This window comes from Thermobia domestica, chromosome 17 (assembly GCF_964235325.1).
Source record: "Thermobia domestica chromosome 17, izTheDome1.hap1.1, whole genome shotgun sequence".
Lineage (NCBI taxonomy): Eukaryota > Metazoa > Arthropoda > Insecta > Zygentoma > Lepismatidae > Thermobia > Thermobia domestica.
This window is the reverse complement of record NC_137470.1, coordinates 18,353,472-18,371,095: the sequence shown is the minus strand read 5'-3', so window position 1 is coordinate 18,371,095 and position 17,624 is coordinate 18,353,472. Positions and strand designations below refer to the sequence as shown.

General features: G+C 37.8%; 1 protein-coding gene across 1 annotated transcript in view; it reads left to right on the top strand.

Annotated features, from left to right (window-relative positions):
- The window catches only part of LOC145673943 (transmembrane channel-like protein), a 123,423-nt gene that overhangs the window by 70,770 nt on the left and 35,029 nt on the right, over window positions 1-17,624 (top strand). Inside the window, exons 11-13 of the mRNA XM_081743758.1 lie at window positions 3,915-4,024; window positions 5,780-5,946; window positions 15,511-16,148. Coding sequence (XP_081599884.1) covers window positions 3,915-4,024; window positions 5,780-5,946; window positions 15,511-16,148 — 915 coding nt within the window. The remainder of the gene's footprint in view (window positions 1-3,914; window positions 4,025-5,779; window positions 5,947-15,510; window positions 16,149-17,624) is intronic.

The following is a 17,624-nucleotide window of genomic DNA, read 5'->3' as shown; positions in this document are numbered from 1 at the left end:
AATTTAAATGCTCCAGTCGAAATGTTAGGTAGTACAATTGTAGAAAGATCATTCTCCAACATCACTTTAAAACAATTTCTATATGTCTCTCGTAAAATCTTCTTGTCTGAATTCCATGGTCCACATGTCATAATTACATAATTAGCTGATAAACGATAACCATTGGCAATCTTCGCTTCTCCTGGCTTCAACGATGATATAGTCAAACACTCTTCTAAAAATTCAGATCCAGCTGCGTCTTGAATGGCTTTATCTGCATCACCTAAAGGAGTTAGGGTTTCATTCGTCGAATTTACTAACAAGGAAGGGTCACGCAGTGGCTCCGCTGAGATCCGAACGAGACAATTGTGTTTGCATTTGAAATGTTATAACTAGATGAATCCCAAAGTTATACGTGCCACCGGGAGGAATATCGTGAGTTACAACATATTTTGTAATGTAAGAACTACAAAAAAATTACATGGCAGAATAGTTTGAACCGAGTCATTTGTTCGGAAACTGTTTGGGTAAGTGGAAAACTCGACTAACACGTATCCCATCATTTTCAACGACAACCTTTTTGGGGTAAAAAATTTGTCCCAGGGTCCCCCGCAGGGTCCCAGACGGGGTCCAACTCAAAATTTTCAAACGGCAAGGGGGGTTAAGTGGCACATCATTTGAAAGCTGTTGTAAAATGAAAGAAAATGCAGCAAGTCTCGACTCTCTACAACAACCCTGTTCAAAATGACGGAGGGTCAAAATGTAAACAAAAACTTAATTGAAAAGTCCATGGTCACCCCTATAAATCGGAAATGGTGAGACTTGAAAATAGGAAGGGAGTCTGGCATTATGTTCAAAGTACAACAATTTAAGTGAAAACGTCTTGTCCCAGGGTACGCACAGGGTCCCAGGTGGGGTCCAACTAAAAAGTTTCAAATGGCAAGAGAGGTTAAGAAGCTCATCGTTTGCAAGATCTTGTTAAATGAAAGTAGATGGAGCAAGTCTTGACTTTCTACGACAACCCTGTCCAAAATTGTGGCGGGTCAAAATGTAAATAAAAGCTTAATTGAAAAACTATGGCCACCTTGAATCCAAGATGGCCGCTTAAAACCTATGCCATTCATAACAGTACAAATCTAAATCTCTATTTTTCTCTATTATGTATTTAGAAATACTAGGAAGACTAAAGAACAATTGAATTTCAGTTCACTTCAACTATTATTTCATTCGGTAACAACACATATATGGTTTCTTCTTAATGCACGTTCGTCACGGTCCTCTCGGCATTATTTACTTGAATATAACGAATATGCGATGAACACACAACTATGACTTCCTACTCATAGTTAAAAAAAAAAAGTTGAATACCTTCGGGTATTTTTCTAATTTTGTCACACGTAGTTCATACAGAAAGAACTTGCTGCACCAGTAAGTTGGGGGCTCTATTGTAACGTATTCGTGATGGTTACATTTGTATGTCATTCGTTGGTTTGATCTCAATACTTCAAACAATACCAAATAAAAAAAAATCATTTGCAAGATTGGCAAGTAGTACCAAACATATGTAAGTCATTTCAGTACATCGAACTGCGTCAAACTTTGTTGGCTTAGTCACAGTATTCCAAGAAATAACATGTTTATATACAAACTCATTTTTCACGCTGGCAGCCATATTGGATTACAGATAATACTCTTTGATATTTTGTGGACTATTAACCATAAACGTTCACTTCTCCAACACCAGTGGTGTGAGCTGGATATGCGTTCGATACATAGTGCGGCATTTTGAACTCAAGATGTCGCGTTTTTGAACATTTTGCATATTTTAGTCACTTACTAATCAACATTAATGCCAAATTTGTTATCCTAGCTTCAGCAGTTTGGTATGCTTATCCTTTCGATATAGGTTTTAAGCAGCCATCTTGGATTGTTTTCCAATTTGTTTACATTTTGACCCACCGCAATTTTGGACAGGGTTGTCGTAGAAAGTCGAGACGTGCTCCATCTTCTTTCACTTAACAAGAGCTTTCAAACGATGTCCTACCTCTCTTGCCATTTGAAATTTTTTAGTTGGACCCCACCTGGGACCATGTGGGGACCCTGGGACAAGACGTTTTCACTTAAATCGTTATACTTTGAAAATAATACCACACATCCTTTTCTGTTTTCACATTTGTCTCACCATTTCCGATTTATAGGGGTGACCATGGACTTTTCAATTAAGTTTTTGTTTACACTTTGACCCGTCGCCATTTTGCACAGGGTTGTTGTAGAGAGTCGAGACCTGCTGCATTTTCTTTCATTTTACAACAGCTTTCAAATGATGTGCCACTTAACCCCCCTTGCCGTTTGAAAATTTTGAGCTGGACCCCGTCTGGGACCCTGCGGGAGACCCTGGGACAAAGTTTTTTACCCCAAAAAGTTTGTCGTTGAAAATGATGGGATACATGTTGGCCGAGTTTTCAGCTTACCCAACCGTTTCCGAACAAATGACTCGGTTCAAACTATTCCGCCATGTAATTTTTTTGTAGTTCTTACATTACAAAATATGTTGTAACTCACGATATTCCTCCCGGTGGCACGTATAACTTTGGGATTCATCTAGTTATAGCATTTCAAATGCAAACACAATTGTCCCGTTCGGATCTCAGCGGAGCCACTGCGTGACCCTTCCTTGTAAGGCATCTGCTTTTATGTCCACTATGTTACCTTTATAAATACTAATCTTCTGATTGATGGCAGTATTACAAGCAAATTTCGGCTTTTCTTCTGTGGAATTCTTCCCTATAGTTGCCCACGTTGGTAGATTTTCGACAATTACAACATCCTTGATATGAAGAGAAGGAGTGAAAACTTCTTCTATACATTGTTTCCTGGGGTTGAATATCTCTTCAGTTGGTGGTCCTTGATGGTCTTCGCGTCTCGTCTTCTTCTTTTTCATCGTAAGGTCTTCAGTGTAGACGTTGATGGGCATGTCTTCGTCAAAGTCTTCAAGATGGTCTTCCTCTTCCGGATTTTTCTTTTCACAATCCTTTTTCAATCTCTGAACTGCTATGCTGTCTATCTTATAAGAATCTCGGGCGGCCTTATGCTTAACATAACACGAATTTAGATTTTCCACACGTTCAATTATGCCTGGACCAATAAACTTTCCGCTAAATGTTTGGCGTGACCCTTCTTTCTTGTGGTGTCCAAAATCCAAAATTTTTCTCCTTCTTTGAAAACAGGTTTCGTATGTCTCTTGTCAAAAAATTTTGTCGCCGTTTTATGACGTTTATAAAGATTTTCTTGCGCTCTGTTTCTAATCTCTTGTAATTGCTGTAAACGAATGGCATTATCTTCGTATTGGCACAGGGTATTTAAAATTGCCTGATGAAGTAACCTAGGTTTAAAACCAAAAAGACATTCAAATGGTGAAATTTGAGACGATAAATTCTTGGTAATGTTAAGCGAAAAGACTATGGGTTGTAATAAGTCAATCCATCCTCCTAAATCTTTTTCACGTAAAGCTGATTTCAATCGTTGTTCTATGCTCCTAATACTAATTTCACAAACACCATTACTATAATGCCCATGTACATTTACAAAACGCATGTTAGCACGAATCATAGCACATAATTCTTTAAATAGTCCACTAGTGAATGCACTGCCTTTGTCTAAAACAATTTCATAGAAAATTCCATAATAATAATTTTTCACGTCTCATTGTTTTTAGGAATTGACATAGACTACACTGTCAGTGTTTTTATTATTAATAATTCATGTTAAAATGATAATCATTATTTATCACTTTTACTATATTATAGTGTTAAAATAATGTAGAATATGACAAAGTTCTATATTTTTCTGTATCTTAGTTGTTCTCATAGTCAGAATGCAAAATAAAGTTATTATTATTATTATTATTATTATTATTATTATTATTATTATTTCAGATACTTTAACTGATTTACAGTTGGATGAAGAAAAGAGACAGAACCTGAGCCGCCTCTGCTGGGAAACTATGTTTGGACAAGAATTAGTAAAACTTACTGTTATGGATTTGGTAAATTTGACAGATTAATTACTCTTTTCTCACGTTTTCTTTGTAGTTTTATCGTTATTAGAGAACTAGAAATAAAATTTAATTAATATCTAGGCTAAGATACATTGAAATTATTATGTAGGTGCATGAGAGGATGATTCAAATTAAGAAAGAATTGATTACTTACCAATAAATTCTCCCGTGGGGGAAATAAAACTCCTCACACGTTTAGGAACAACAAGCTAGTTATTCCTCAATGGTAGGGTAACAAAGATAATAATGGATGAGAGAAAACAGGTGTAGAGAAAGAAATACATACCACACAAAGGATAAATATAACATAAAGGATGCTAAATTTGAGATTTATGATCGTCCAAATGGTTTTAAGGACGAAACACGGTTTTCATATCAAATAACTAACTAACTAACTCTATGGCCTATGGAACCCGGAGGTTCAGTGCCGCGTTCACAAAAGCTCTCCACTGACTTCTATCCTTAGCTAATTGCATCCAGTTTCTACTTTGTATTCCTATCTCTGCGAGATCCATCTTAATATTGTCCTCCCATCTGCGCCTAGGTCTTCCTAATGGTCGTTTTCCGATTGGTCTTCCAGTCAAGACTTTGAAAGCGTAAGAGTAAGCGACCATGTTTCACAACCATACAGAACAACAGGCATGATTATCGTTTTATATATTTTAAGCTTCAAATTCCTCGACAGAATTCGCGACGATATGAGATTTTGAACCGAATAGTAACACGAATTCCCTGCTTTTAGTCGACATTTAATTTCTTCTATCAAATAGGACCAAAAAAAGAAAAAGAAAGAAAAAAAACTGGCATAAGTTGTGTACATTACAAAAGTGGTTGAATTAAACACGCAAATCGGTGCAAGCCCCTAAGAAGCAAAAACATGGATACGAATTCCGTATTTTCCACAATTATCGACAGAAGTTCGACATATTTTTGCAATGCATAACATATCTACTTCCAGTATCCCCTCCCCCTCCAAAAAAAAACAGTTTAGAAAAACATCTTGACGGATTTAAAAGTTATTTTGTTGATCCACTAAACAAGTCAGCTATTTATCGTGCTCAATGCGAATGTGACTCCTTATGTATAGGTCAAATCAAACGCAATATTAACACATTAGACAATGATAAAGGTCACAAGAAGAGGGCATGTCGGGATTGGCGCTTCACTTAAAACAACATTCACACAATATAATGCAGGTTAATGTGATAGGTTAAAAAAAAAAAAAAAAAAAAAAAAAAAACGGGAGATTAAAGAATCTTTCTTTGTTCATAAATATAAACCAGCTTTAAATTTGGATTTTGGCAATACTGATAGAATCTGGTTACCTACCTATTGATGCATATTTTTGATCTGACAATAGTGACGTAACATAGAACTCGCGCTTCCTTCAACTCACTCATTCTTTCGCATTGTGCTCTGCTCGTGGTATTTTAGCATCCTTTATGTTATATTTATTAATTCTATGGTATGTATTCCTTTCTCTTAACCATTATTATGCTCGTTACCTTACCACTGAAGACGGAACTTGCTCTTCCGAAACGTATGGAGAGTTTCTACTTTCCCCACGGGAGAATTTATTGGTAAGTATCCAATTCTTTGTTAACAAGATACATTAACTTCACTTAAAATGAATTTTAGTACAAATCTACAGTTTGTTCTTGTATTAAACTCGGAGTTAATATTTTTATTTCATTAACAAGATAATTTAATTACTGTGGCACTAACTCTTACACTTAAATGTAGGTTATGACAATTGGTTCCACATTCGTGATGGATTTCTTCAGAGCTGTTTTTGTACGAGTGATGAACAATTGCTGGTGCTGGGATCTAGAGAAAAAATTTCCCCAATATGGAGATTTCAAGATAGCTGAAAACATCCTTCACCTTGTAAACAACCAAGGAATGATATGGTGAGTTAATAATACAGTGAAACCTGTCTATGTTGGCCACCATTGGTTCCATCGAAAAGTGGCCAACTTAGACAGGTGGCCAACTTACAGAAAATAAGTTGATTTGTGTATTTTTAGAATAGGATTTGTAGTATTACTTGATTGTAAAATTTTAATAAGCAGTGGCACGACATCTACTTATAAATAATGCATATAGAGTAATCATAAAAATATACAGTACTAGAAAATATTACTATGGTATGCAAGAGAGCCGATTTCTCTGTAAATTTGGGGGGGGGGCATTCAGATACAGAAGGTATATATATGAAGATTTTAAGACAAATTGCACTCAAATTATACCAGATATTGTATACGCATAAATAAAATAGGGGCTACATGAGTTTTGGGGGACCCGGTCCCCCTCGGTCTCGCCAGGATCGGCGCTCTTGATAGTATGTTTAATATATATGCATACTTTCTCTTCCTGAAAACTAGTCTGGTACATTGGATTATTCGGATTAAAAACACAATAACACAAACAACCATGAAATAGAAGTGTTTATTGAAATTGATATAGCACGCTGAGTTATTTAGATGGAAAACAAGAAAAGCTAAGTTATAAATTGAGAAATTCATATGCAATTTATATGACTTCTTTTCAGTTATTACTGAATGGTGGTTCATTCTAGACGTATTTGTTTTATTCTTTTTGGCAGATATGCACATTCTAATATTGTAGTTAACTACCTCTTGTCAATGAGCTAGAAGTGTTTCCCTCGGAGCAAAAGATGATTTGAGAAAATCTTGAGGGAATTCATACCTCAAAACCTCCGCTACCTTTTGACATGCAGTCAGGTGCCAATAAATGACAATTGAGCTTTAACCTTGAAAATTTTCCGGAATTACTAAAGCTTCCCACTGATGAAAGGAACCGATATAGCTAATGGTTTTACCAAAACAGACAGGGTAAACAAATACGTACAACCATTTCCTGATTTCCTGTACGTGTTTTTTCTTATTCACATCTTCCTTCACCACCCTTTTATGAGGGTAGTGTTCTGGCCATTGACCTTCAAGAACAAATCGTGCGAATCCATGCTTCTTTGTCTAGTCACAAATACAGAACATCTGCCTCTCATATGGGAATTCGAAAGAGTTAAGAAAAATAACAAAACTGTGTTTTTCGTGGCCAAGATACGCATAGGGTAAACATTGCTTCAGTGTGGCCAACTTTCAAGATAGACAGGTGGCCAACTTATAGAGTAGTATGTAACGAATGGCTTATGGGAAAATGCAGGTTCAAGACGAACTAGGCCAAGATAAGCAGGTGCCCAACTTAGAGAGGTGGCCAAGTTGACAGGTTTCACTGTATTTTAATATATTACTAGCTGAACCTGCGTTGTCTATTCAGCGCGTCGTTCTGTTATGACCATGAATCTCCTTCCCACTGCGCACGTTTCCTTACTCACACAAGTAAAGGATAGGAGACTCACAAAGAAAGTGAATTGCTATGTATAGATGTTAGAGTGAGTTTGTAGCAAATTTGTACAAGTAACACGATATCAAGTGGAAATATTTTTTCTAATAAATCTATATGTGTCCGTCCAAGTACGCCTCATTGCGTCTCTTGAGGTCTTTGCAGTTGCCAGAATGTAATAGGTTTTGCCATTCAGATTTAAGCTAAGCACTTGCAATGTACGTCAACTCCCCATACGTAACTTCTGTATTGGTTGCCTAACACCGTAGATTTGTCCTGCAACAATGTTAATCTTAGGGGCTCAAAACGGTCCATAACATATTGAATAGAACAATAACGACACGGTTTTGGAAACTTTGAATGAGAAGTGGACAATCTACACAAAAATTTGGAATCGACCACTGAAAACGGCACGTTTCTAACACTTGTGGTTTTCGAGATCTCATTGTCCAAAGGATTGCTGACAAACATATAAACATAGCATTTTAATATATAGATTTTATGTTAATTTGAGATTTTGCTCTAAATCATATGATTTTGTGATTTCAGCTCTATAATCTTAACATATTGAATCATTTTGAATACTGTAATTTTACCTAAATCAGAATATTCTGCTACGTAGAAACGTGATTACTGGAATATCAAAAATACTTAATATAGCATGAATGTTAATCTAACTTTAAAATTAATAAATTTTAAAAAAATGGCAATTTTATTCGGCACTCTGATTGGATCATCGTGTTGATAGAGGGAAAGGTAGAAGAAAAACCAGGAAGAGGAAGACCAAAGATGGAATATCTAGATGCAGTTACGAAGAAGAGACTTTATCAAAATATAAAACAGCTCCCCTAAGGGACAGAAAATTTCAAGATTTCTATGTTGCCCACCAACCTATATTTGAGGTGAACAAGAAAAATAAAGGATATGAGCCCTTGAACTAAATTTTCTGTCCCATTTCTTACATAAAATCACGATCATAACACATTATAGAGTTATTAGTTAGACATTTATTAAATATAAGGAAAAGTTGTAAATGTTTTCCAGAATCTTTATCCAGAAAAAAAAATCAGTGAACAAATTATATTGTAGCTTTTAGTAACGAAATATTAAATTTACGAAATATGAAGAAAGTACGAGGGTGATTCAGAAAGTAATACCTCTAAGTGATACCTGCATCGGTGCTAACTGTCAAACACAAATAAAGGTATCAGTGGAAAGCTTGAAATATCAGCTACAAATAGTGACATCATTTTTCAACATAGTCCCTATTACGGGCCTCACACTTGCGCCAACGCGAAACAAGGTTTTTCATGACGTCGGCGAAGAATTGTGGTGACTGCAGGTGACACTATTGATGAACTGCTGCTTCCACAACCGCGTCACAACTGTAGTCTGAGCCCATTAATACCGAGACAATAAAACCTAATGTTTCGTAGAAATTTACTTTATTCTTTTGATTTTATACTACACTGATTATATTAAAAGCTATTTTGACACTATAGTATGTCTAAAATACACTGAACAGTTCTGGCAGAATTTCCTGCCACCCAGCTAATATATGAACATTATTGATTTCAAGGGGTGGCAGGTAAATCGACTGGCAGGAAATCCTGCCATTCGACATTGATGAGTTAAGGTGATTCTTAAGTTTGGGGAAGAGCCAAAAATCGCAGGGCACAATATCCGAATTATAGGCAGGATGAGGCAGAATGTCAACAACATTTTGCCAGCAAATGGGACAACTTTGAATTTTTTTGGCGGAGGAGAGGACCTTTGGTAGTACTCCATCGACTGGCGCTTCGTTTCTGTGTCGTAATGGTGTATCCACGACAAGTCGATGGCGATGAATATTCCTGGGCGCACAACCTTCCGCAGTCAGAAATTCAATGACAGCCCGCTGTTTCAACCGGACGTCAGCACTGGATGAAATGGATTGCTCCATTACTCTGGAACGACAAGAGATAGGAAGGTGAAAAGAGTGACATTGTATAGCTTAAACATCAGTGTATTAATGATTCACAAGGATTGCTTCGTTATTCTGGATCGAGAAGAGATAGGAAGGTGAAACAAGTGACATTGTATAGCATAAACATTAGTGTATTAATGATTCACAGGGATTGCTTCGTTATTCTGGATCGAGAAGAGATAGGAAGGTGAAACAAGTGACATTGTATAGCATAAACATCAATGTATTAATGATTCACAGGGATTGCTTCGTTATTCTGGATCGAGAGGAGATAGGAAGGTGAAACAAGTGACATTGTATAGCATAAACATCAGTGTATTAATGATTCACAGGGATTGCTTCGTTATTCTGGATCGAGAAGAGATAGGAAGGTGAAACAAGTGACATTGTATAGCATAAACATCAGTGTATTAATGATTCACAGGGATTGCTTCGTTATTCTGGATCGAGAAGAGATAGGAAGGTGAAGCAAGTGACATTGTATAGCATAAACATCAGTGTATTAATAATTCACAGGGATTGCTTCGTTATTCTGGATCGAGAAGAGATAGGAAGGTGAAACAAGTGACATTGTATAGCATAAACATCAGTGTATTAATAATTAACAGGGATTGCTTCGTTATTCTGGATCGAGAAGAGATAGGAAGGTGAAACAAGTTACATTCTATAGCTTAAACACTAGAGCATTAATGATAAACAGTTCAGATTGTTTGCAGTACTATTGGCCAAGTAGTGAGCTTGCAGGCATTACTTTCTGAATCACCCTTTCAAGATGTAAGCGTTTCAGAAAATTTGTAATATTTTCCATTAAATCAGCTTTGCCTATACTATAATTGCTGAACAAAGTAAACCGATTTTTATTATAAAACTAATATCGTGTAACAGTTTCGCCACCTTAATGCTTTGACTTCATCAGACGCTATAACCTACATGAAAATTAACTGCAGATTAAATACTGTGAAACAACTAATGTCTTTCTATATCTTGATCAGCAGCTGACAGCCAATCACCTTACAGTAGACACAAACAAACCAAAACAGAATCAATATTAGATACGGGCCATCGTACTAAACTTTCTAGGTTTCATTTCTTAAATTGAATCATATTGTGCTGTAAGTATTACGATTATTTTCGAAATATAAACAAAATTATAACACACGCTTTCGGAAAACTGTATTTAAGCGAACTCCAAGAGGAACCTACCCTTCGTGGACTTTTTCATGACAAATTTTTCATAGCATATTGTAGGGTTGCTAGAGAAATTGTGAATATTTTATCGAAAAATGATACTATCATGTTTTGGGTTTCTCAATGGATCGTTTATTTATGTAGAGGTCGCGGTGGCTCAGTGGTAGAGCGTTCACTTCTGTGTATGGGGTCCTTGGTTCAACCCCTGCTCCCGCCAAGTGAACTTTATGGTGGACAAACGCCGTGTCCGTGGACTTCCTCAGGGTTCCCCAGTTTCCTCCCACTTTCTTCATTCCACCATTTTATTCATTTCTCATCTTCACTGCCTCCTTTAGCCTAACCGGCATAATCGTGGAACGTAAAACTCAAAAATTTAATTTCATTTTCGTTTATTTATGAAATATGAACAAAATTGCCTGGTCGTTTTTGAGCAAATCGTTCAGGAAAAATTCAGCCCCAAGTAAACCATCCCTTACGAATTTTTAAATCAAAAATTTATATCGTATTGTAGGTTTCTTGATAGAACATTTATTTATGAAATATGAACAAAATTGCCTCAGTCATTCCTGATAAAAAGTCCGGGAAAAATTCATCCCAAGAATAAACTATCCCTTGTGGATTTTTTAAATGAAAAAGTATTTACACCATATTCTAGGTATCTTAATGAAGCATTTATTTATGAAATATAAACAAAATTGCCTTTGCCGTTTTTGGGAAAATCATCCAGGAAAAAATCAGCCCCAAGAGAGAATTACTTGTAGATTTTTCAGGTCAGATTAGTTATGACACATTGTCAGGTTAGTAATGTAATATTTGTTTACGAAACATGAATAAAATTACTTCAGTCGTTTTTGAGAAATTCATCCTAGAAACACACACCCGCAAGAGTAAAATGCCTCTTCATCTTTCCCAGTGAAATGACTTATACCACGCTATGGGGTTGGTAATGAAATATATACAAAATCGTTAGAGCCATATTCGAGAAAATTACATTCTTTTTATTTTCATCCTTCAGTAAACTAGTCTTAATTTTGGGACTAGGAAGAAAATTTGAAAAACTCCACGAGAAAATCTTATAATGCTGCGGATAAAGCACCATCCTGTTTTACTCCTCCATCGTATTTAAATTCACTGCTATTATTCTCCCTAATTTTCATCCTGGCTCGCGTTTTCCTCCACCATCATTTGTGTCAATCTGACTAGTTTCCTTGATATTTTAAAATTATGCTTATTTTTTGAGTTGTTTCCTGTCTCCACTGTCAAACGCAAGGGTGGCTCTGTAATGTAGTCGCAAAGTCACGTGCCTTCTCAATTAATACGAAGCAAAATAAGAGAAAATATGGACATTTAATTCCTGTATATGAATTAGGAACGATGGAAGAAAAAAGTTATTTTAACCCTTGTTCGGGCAAGCTATTTTTGTAACGTAGACGGCAACTGAGGCCTTACCAACTCTATTAGCCTTACCAACTCGATATGTTCATGACTTTAACTTCGACTAAAGATAGAAGAATTCAGATTTTTATGTCATCGAAATATTTATGGTTATTGAGAAATTCGAAAAAAAAAATGAAGCTACTGGGCCTGGGATGCCCCGCTTGCACGGATAAGGGTTAAGCCACGGTGATTCATGTTACTCTCTGCTACGTGTTCTGCCCTGGCTCTTTCTAACGATTGCCTGCCTCACAAAGCTAAACGCTTGCTCTTACGCAGGGGTGTAGCCATGGGGGGCTCAACGGGACTAGCCCCCAAATGACTTCCTGCCCCCCAAATGACCAGCTTTAGAGTTTACATATAGTTAATGATTTACAGTAAAATTGTATGGAAAAATATTATTTTACCATACCGATCGAAAAATAGTATAGCATCTCTTCTTTATACCGATGGGAAAATAATATAGTATACTTTTTTTTATAACAGCAGATTGCACAATTTACTGCGATTTATATTTGACAGTTTGAAGACAGACATTTTAACAACGTACTATAAATACTACCATTAAACAATGGCACTAAACTAATTAGTAAGTACATTATATTTTTTATATGTAACTAATGTTTTAAAAAATATATCAGATGGAAAATTTGGTGAAAAATAACGTTTTTATTCAGTTTTTCAGTTTGGATTTTATTCGCTCTTTTTAATGCTACTTGGTGTAAAACAGGAAGTGAGATATAGCTATTAAAATAATTATTGGTCATGCATAATAAATAATTATTTTTGTCGGGAAATCTTAAAGAAATTAAGTGCAATTTCAAAGAAAATCAGTCTTATGTATAAAGGTAACAAAGAATATTCTGCCGCTTTTTGTGGAGATCTGTGGTCAATTGACCCTCGCACCGTGAATTGAATGCGAGTGGAGATTAGGTCAGGGGTAAAAGTGAGGGGAAACCCCGTCCCCCACCTCGAAAAATATGTACGGCATCCCCTTACTTCCTAAAAAATTACAATGGGCAAAGATAGGCAGAGGAAACGGCGTGGCGTCTTGCCGCTACCTACCGTTCCCCCACCTTTTCAGATCCACTTTTACTCATGAATAAGACGAAGGTCAGTTGTTGGTGTGGGTATATCCAACATACTACCTGGTTGTGGCAGTTCAGTTACATCATGAACTTGCGTAAGGAGAGAGTGAACATGGAACCTCCACAGAGCGTCATAAGGGCGTGTATGCTGTACGAGTTCAAACTGGGATCAAACGCTGCTGCAGTGGGGCGGAAGATATGCTAGGCTTTGTGAGGGTGTCGTAACTACGCGGATAGTGCAGTGGTAATTTAACAAAGTTTAAGGACGGTGATGAAACACTCGAAGACGCACCACAAGCCGGAAGACGAGCACATGTACCTAGGTACAAAATCTTCCGGAACATCTTCAAGCAGCAAGCAATTGAGGCGAACAGTGGCTAAACATATGAGGAACTGGAACTACAATCCAGCAGTGTGAGTGGAGAAATCATTCGGCAGCATTTCCATCAACTGGGGAAGTATTACAAGTTGGGTCGATGGGCTCCACATGATTTGACTCCGGGCCAGAAAGTAACGCGAGCTGACACCTGTGTTTCTTTGCTGCCTCTTCTGAGGAAGGAGCCATTTCTGGACACTGTGTTGACATGTGATGAGAAGTGGGTCCTGTACAAAGCTCTACGGTGACATCATCATTGGTTAGCATCCCACGAACCGGTTCCAAAACAGCCGAAACCAGCACTGCACCAGAAGAAAGTCCTCCTGTGTGTTTGGTGGACTGCTCGCTGCATCTTGCATCAGGAACTGCTACCAGCTGGTCAGAGCATTAATGCAACTGTGTACTGTCAGCAGTTGAGTAGTGTTCAAGAAAAACTCAAAACTCTGGAGCCGGCACTCCTGAAACGTAAAAGGGTCCTCCTGGGCAACACTAAGCCCCACGTGGCAAGGATGATCGGGGACACCATTCTACACCTTGGACGGGCAACACTATTGCATCTACCATACTGCCCGGACATTGATCCGTACTATTATTACCTGTTCCATCGCTTGGACAATCACTTTAGAGGACGCCAGTTCAAATCCCTAGTAGATCTGCAAAATGTACTTGATACCTTCTGCGCTTCACGGCCCACGAAGTTCTATCGTGATGGAATCCATGGCCTCCCAGAACGTTGGCAGAACGTCGTCGATGCTGATGGGGACTATTTTTGATCTTCCAGGTAGTTTCCGCCCCAGCTGACATATTGATGTTCGAAGGTGGTTTGTGGAAAAGCGATATATAACTATATGGTTCTGTTTACAAGGGCTTAAATTGAAATAGTTATGCACGAAGGTATAATGTTCGGTCGAGGGCAGTATCTCTTGGTTAAACATAATAAAAACTACATGGAACATAATTTATGGAGAAAAAGCTTTAAAAAAGTAACAATAACTAAAATATAATAATAATAATAATAATAATAATAATAATAATAATAATAATAATAATAATAATAATAATAATAATAATAATAATAATAATAATCTAAAAACAGTGTTTTTAGTTTTCCGGAAGGAAACCAAAATTTTTAGCTGCAGCACATTATTTGATTTTGTATATACAATAGCATTTTTTCCCTGTAATATTTGCACCTAATAAAATTTAAAGAATGCCTTCGAAGTAAAAACCACTGGAGGCCCCAAAGCCAAGGGGTTAGTTTTTCGACGCGAGTAGGGGGAATTGCAAAGCCAGTTTCACTGCCAATGCCGATGTGACCTCCCTGTTGTAGGGCTCTAAACTCGCCACTGGTTAAATTCTTTTTCTTAGTGCACAAATAGTACACGCAAGTCTACTCCATGTTCAAGGCGGTTTTGTGTGTGTGTGTGTGCTCCCTGTAATATGAAGAGTTGATCAGTAGTATCTCTGTTTCGTTTAAACCCGCTCAGATACTTCCATTCTTCTTAGCTTCCTATTTCACTGTCCACCTTTCTAAGCCCGTCATTTCTATATACGTGTTGTGTTTTGTGACCCTAATATTATCGGGGGGGGCGGTGGCTCAGTGGTAGAACGTTCACCTTCGGTGCTTGGGGTCCCTGGTTCGATCCCAGCTCGCGCCGTGTGGACTTTATGGTGAACAAACACCGTGCTCGTGTTTTTTTCTCGGGATTCTCCCGTTTCCTCCCACTTTCTTCATTCCACCCTCTCATTCATTTCTCATAATCACCGTCTCCTTTAGCCTAACCGGCATAACCGTGGGACAAAACTAAAGATTTCATTTCATTTCCTAATATTATTGATTAATATTTTAAGTCTTAGTTATAGAGAAATGTTATCTCTAATTCCCAAAAATCCTTTGCATTATTGAACTACATACTGGCAACATAGTGCATAATACGATGTACGTGTTGTTATTGACATATAGAAAGGTTCAAATTTTATTATTATTGTAGTTTAATTAGTAGTTAATTGTGGTGTAAGAAATTCTATCAATTTTCAATGTTTTTGTCCTTTTCAGGATGGGTATGTTCTTCTGTCCAGGCTTACCACTTGTCAACCTTGTCAAATTGATAATATTAATGTATGTCCGCTCGTGGATAGTGCTCACATGCAATGTTCCTCATGAAATAGTATTTCGAGCATCCAGATCTAACAATTTCTACTTCGCACTTTTGCTGACGATGCTTTTCTTATGTGTTTTGCCCGTGGGATACGCAATTGTCTGGGTCAAACCGTCCTGGCATTGTGGACCATTCTCCGAGTATCATCGTATTTTTAGAATATTTACAGAGACTCTTGAGAATGCCTTACCAAAACGGCTGCACATTGTTCTTCATTATATTGCATCTCCTGGTATAGTGATACCTTTACTTGTACTTTTGATATTAATTATCTATTACCTATTATCCTTAACGAGCTCCTTAAGAGAAGCTAACAATGACCTCAAAATACAACTTCGCCATGAAAGGACAGAAGAACGTAGAAAAATGTTTCAACTGGCAGATAAGCGTAGAGAAGGCGCAGATACTCCGCTGTCTAAATGGCGGAAAATTCTACCTGTTCTTCCGACTAAATCTCATGAAATCAAAGAGGGTGAGGAAAACAAGGAAAATCTGGTGAACGGCAGTATAAAACCTGATCTTAATAGGAACAAAAGTAAGTATGCTGTATTATTGTATTATATTGTAGTGTATGGAATTCATTGCAGTTCTATGTACCAAATACATGTGCAACTCATACTTTGGTATGGAACATGTCAGACTCATTAATCTGATGATTACAATACACTGACCTGCCACTGAATTAGGTATACCTACCTAGTACCGTGTTGGTCCCCCTCTATCCTTAAAAACTGCAACAACAAGGTGGGACAATAACTCCAACTGCTTCTGAACTCCGTCTGAATATATTGCAGGCCATGCGTACTCCACAGCGGCACACAACTGATCCATGTTCACTGATGGGGGCTGTCTGATCCGTACAGTCCTTTCCACCACATCCCAACAATTTTACACTGGATTCAAATCCGGATTGTGAGGCCCTGCATTAACTGGAGGCCAGTAGAATGTTCCTCGAACCACTCAACTCTGCCTAAATACAATCAGGGACCTGTGGGCTGAACAGTTGTCTTGTTGAAAAATGCCGGTCCCGTTGGCATGAACCATGGTCATTAGTAAGTGTACATAGTTCCCCCAGGTTGACCACATACAGGTTGGCATTAGGAATCCTCTTACGTGGACTAATGGTCCTAAGGAAGCCCGACTGAAAGCATCCTAGGCCAAAATAGACCCCGCCGCCACCTAGCACTGTACCAACCTGACATGCGGAAACCATTGCTTCATGCTATTTTTACCAGATTCATACTCTCCAATTGGCATGATGCAGTAGGAATCAGGACTCATTACTCCAGATTACGTTTTTCCACTGTTTTATAGTCCAATACCAGTATCTTCGAGTCCATGCAAGGCATTTAATCCGATGGCGTAGGGACACTCCGGTTGGTCTGCGGCTTCTGAAGCCAAGACAACGCAGGGAACATTGAACTGTCCGCACACTAACACTTCGAATGGAACCTTAATTCAGCTGGGTTGGGATTCCCGACAAGGTATGGCCCCCTATTGGTTCGTAGGAAACGGATCAGTCCACGTTCAGTGAGGGAGCACTGACCTTTAATGTGACCGATTCCTGGATGTTTTCCCTGAATTTGCATAATCTTGACACTCTTGCAACTGTGGATACACGAGAACTCCAGTTGATTCGCAGTCTCTAAAATGGAGTGCCCCATTCGTCGTGCACCAACAATCTGCCTTCAGTCGAGCACGTCTAAATCCCATGCTGTTCCATTCCTCTTGTCAAAATTACTGTACTACGCAGCCACAGTCGTGCCTATTTATACCTTGAATTCAGTAATCAGGACAACGTATATGTGGGCGTGGCAATGCAAGAAATTTAAACAGTCAAGTGTGCCTAATTCGGTTGCACGTCAGAGAATACGAAAGTACGAAAGTACTATTTACATTGATGACATTAAGTAAAACAAATAGTACTTGCCATAGAACTGTTTAGGATTTAGATTTATGTGCTCTCGGCATCTAAAGTTATTTAGCCCTTCACGTTTTGAGGGATGACGTC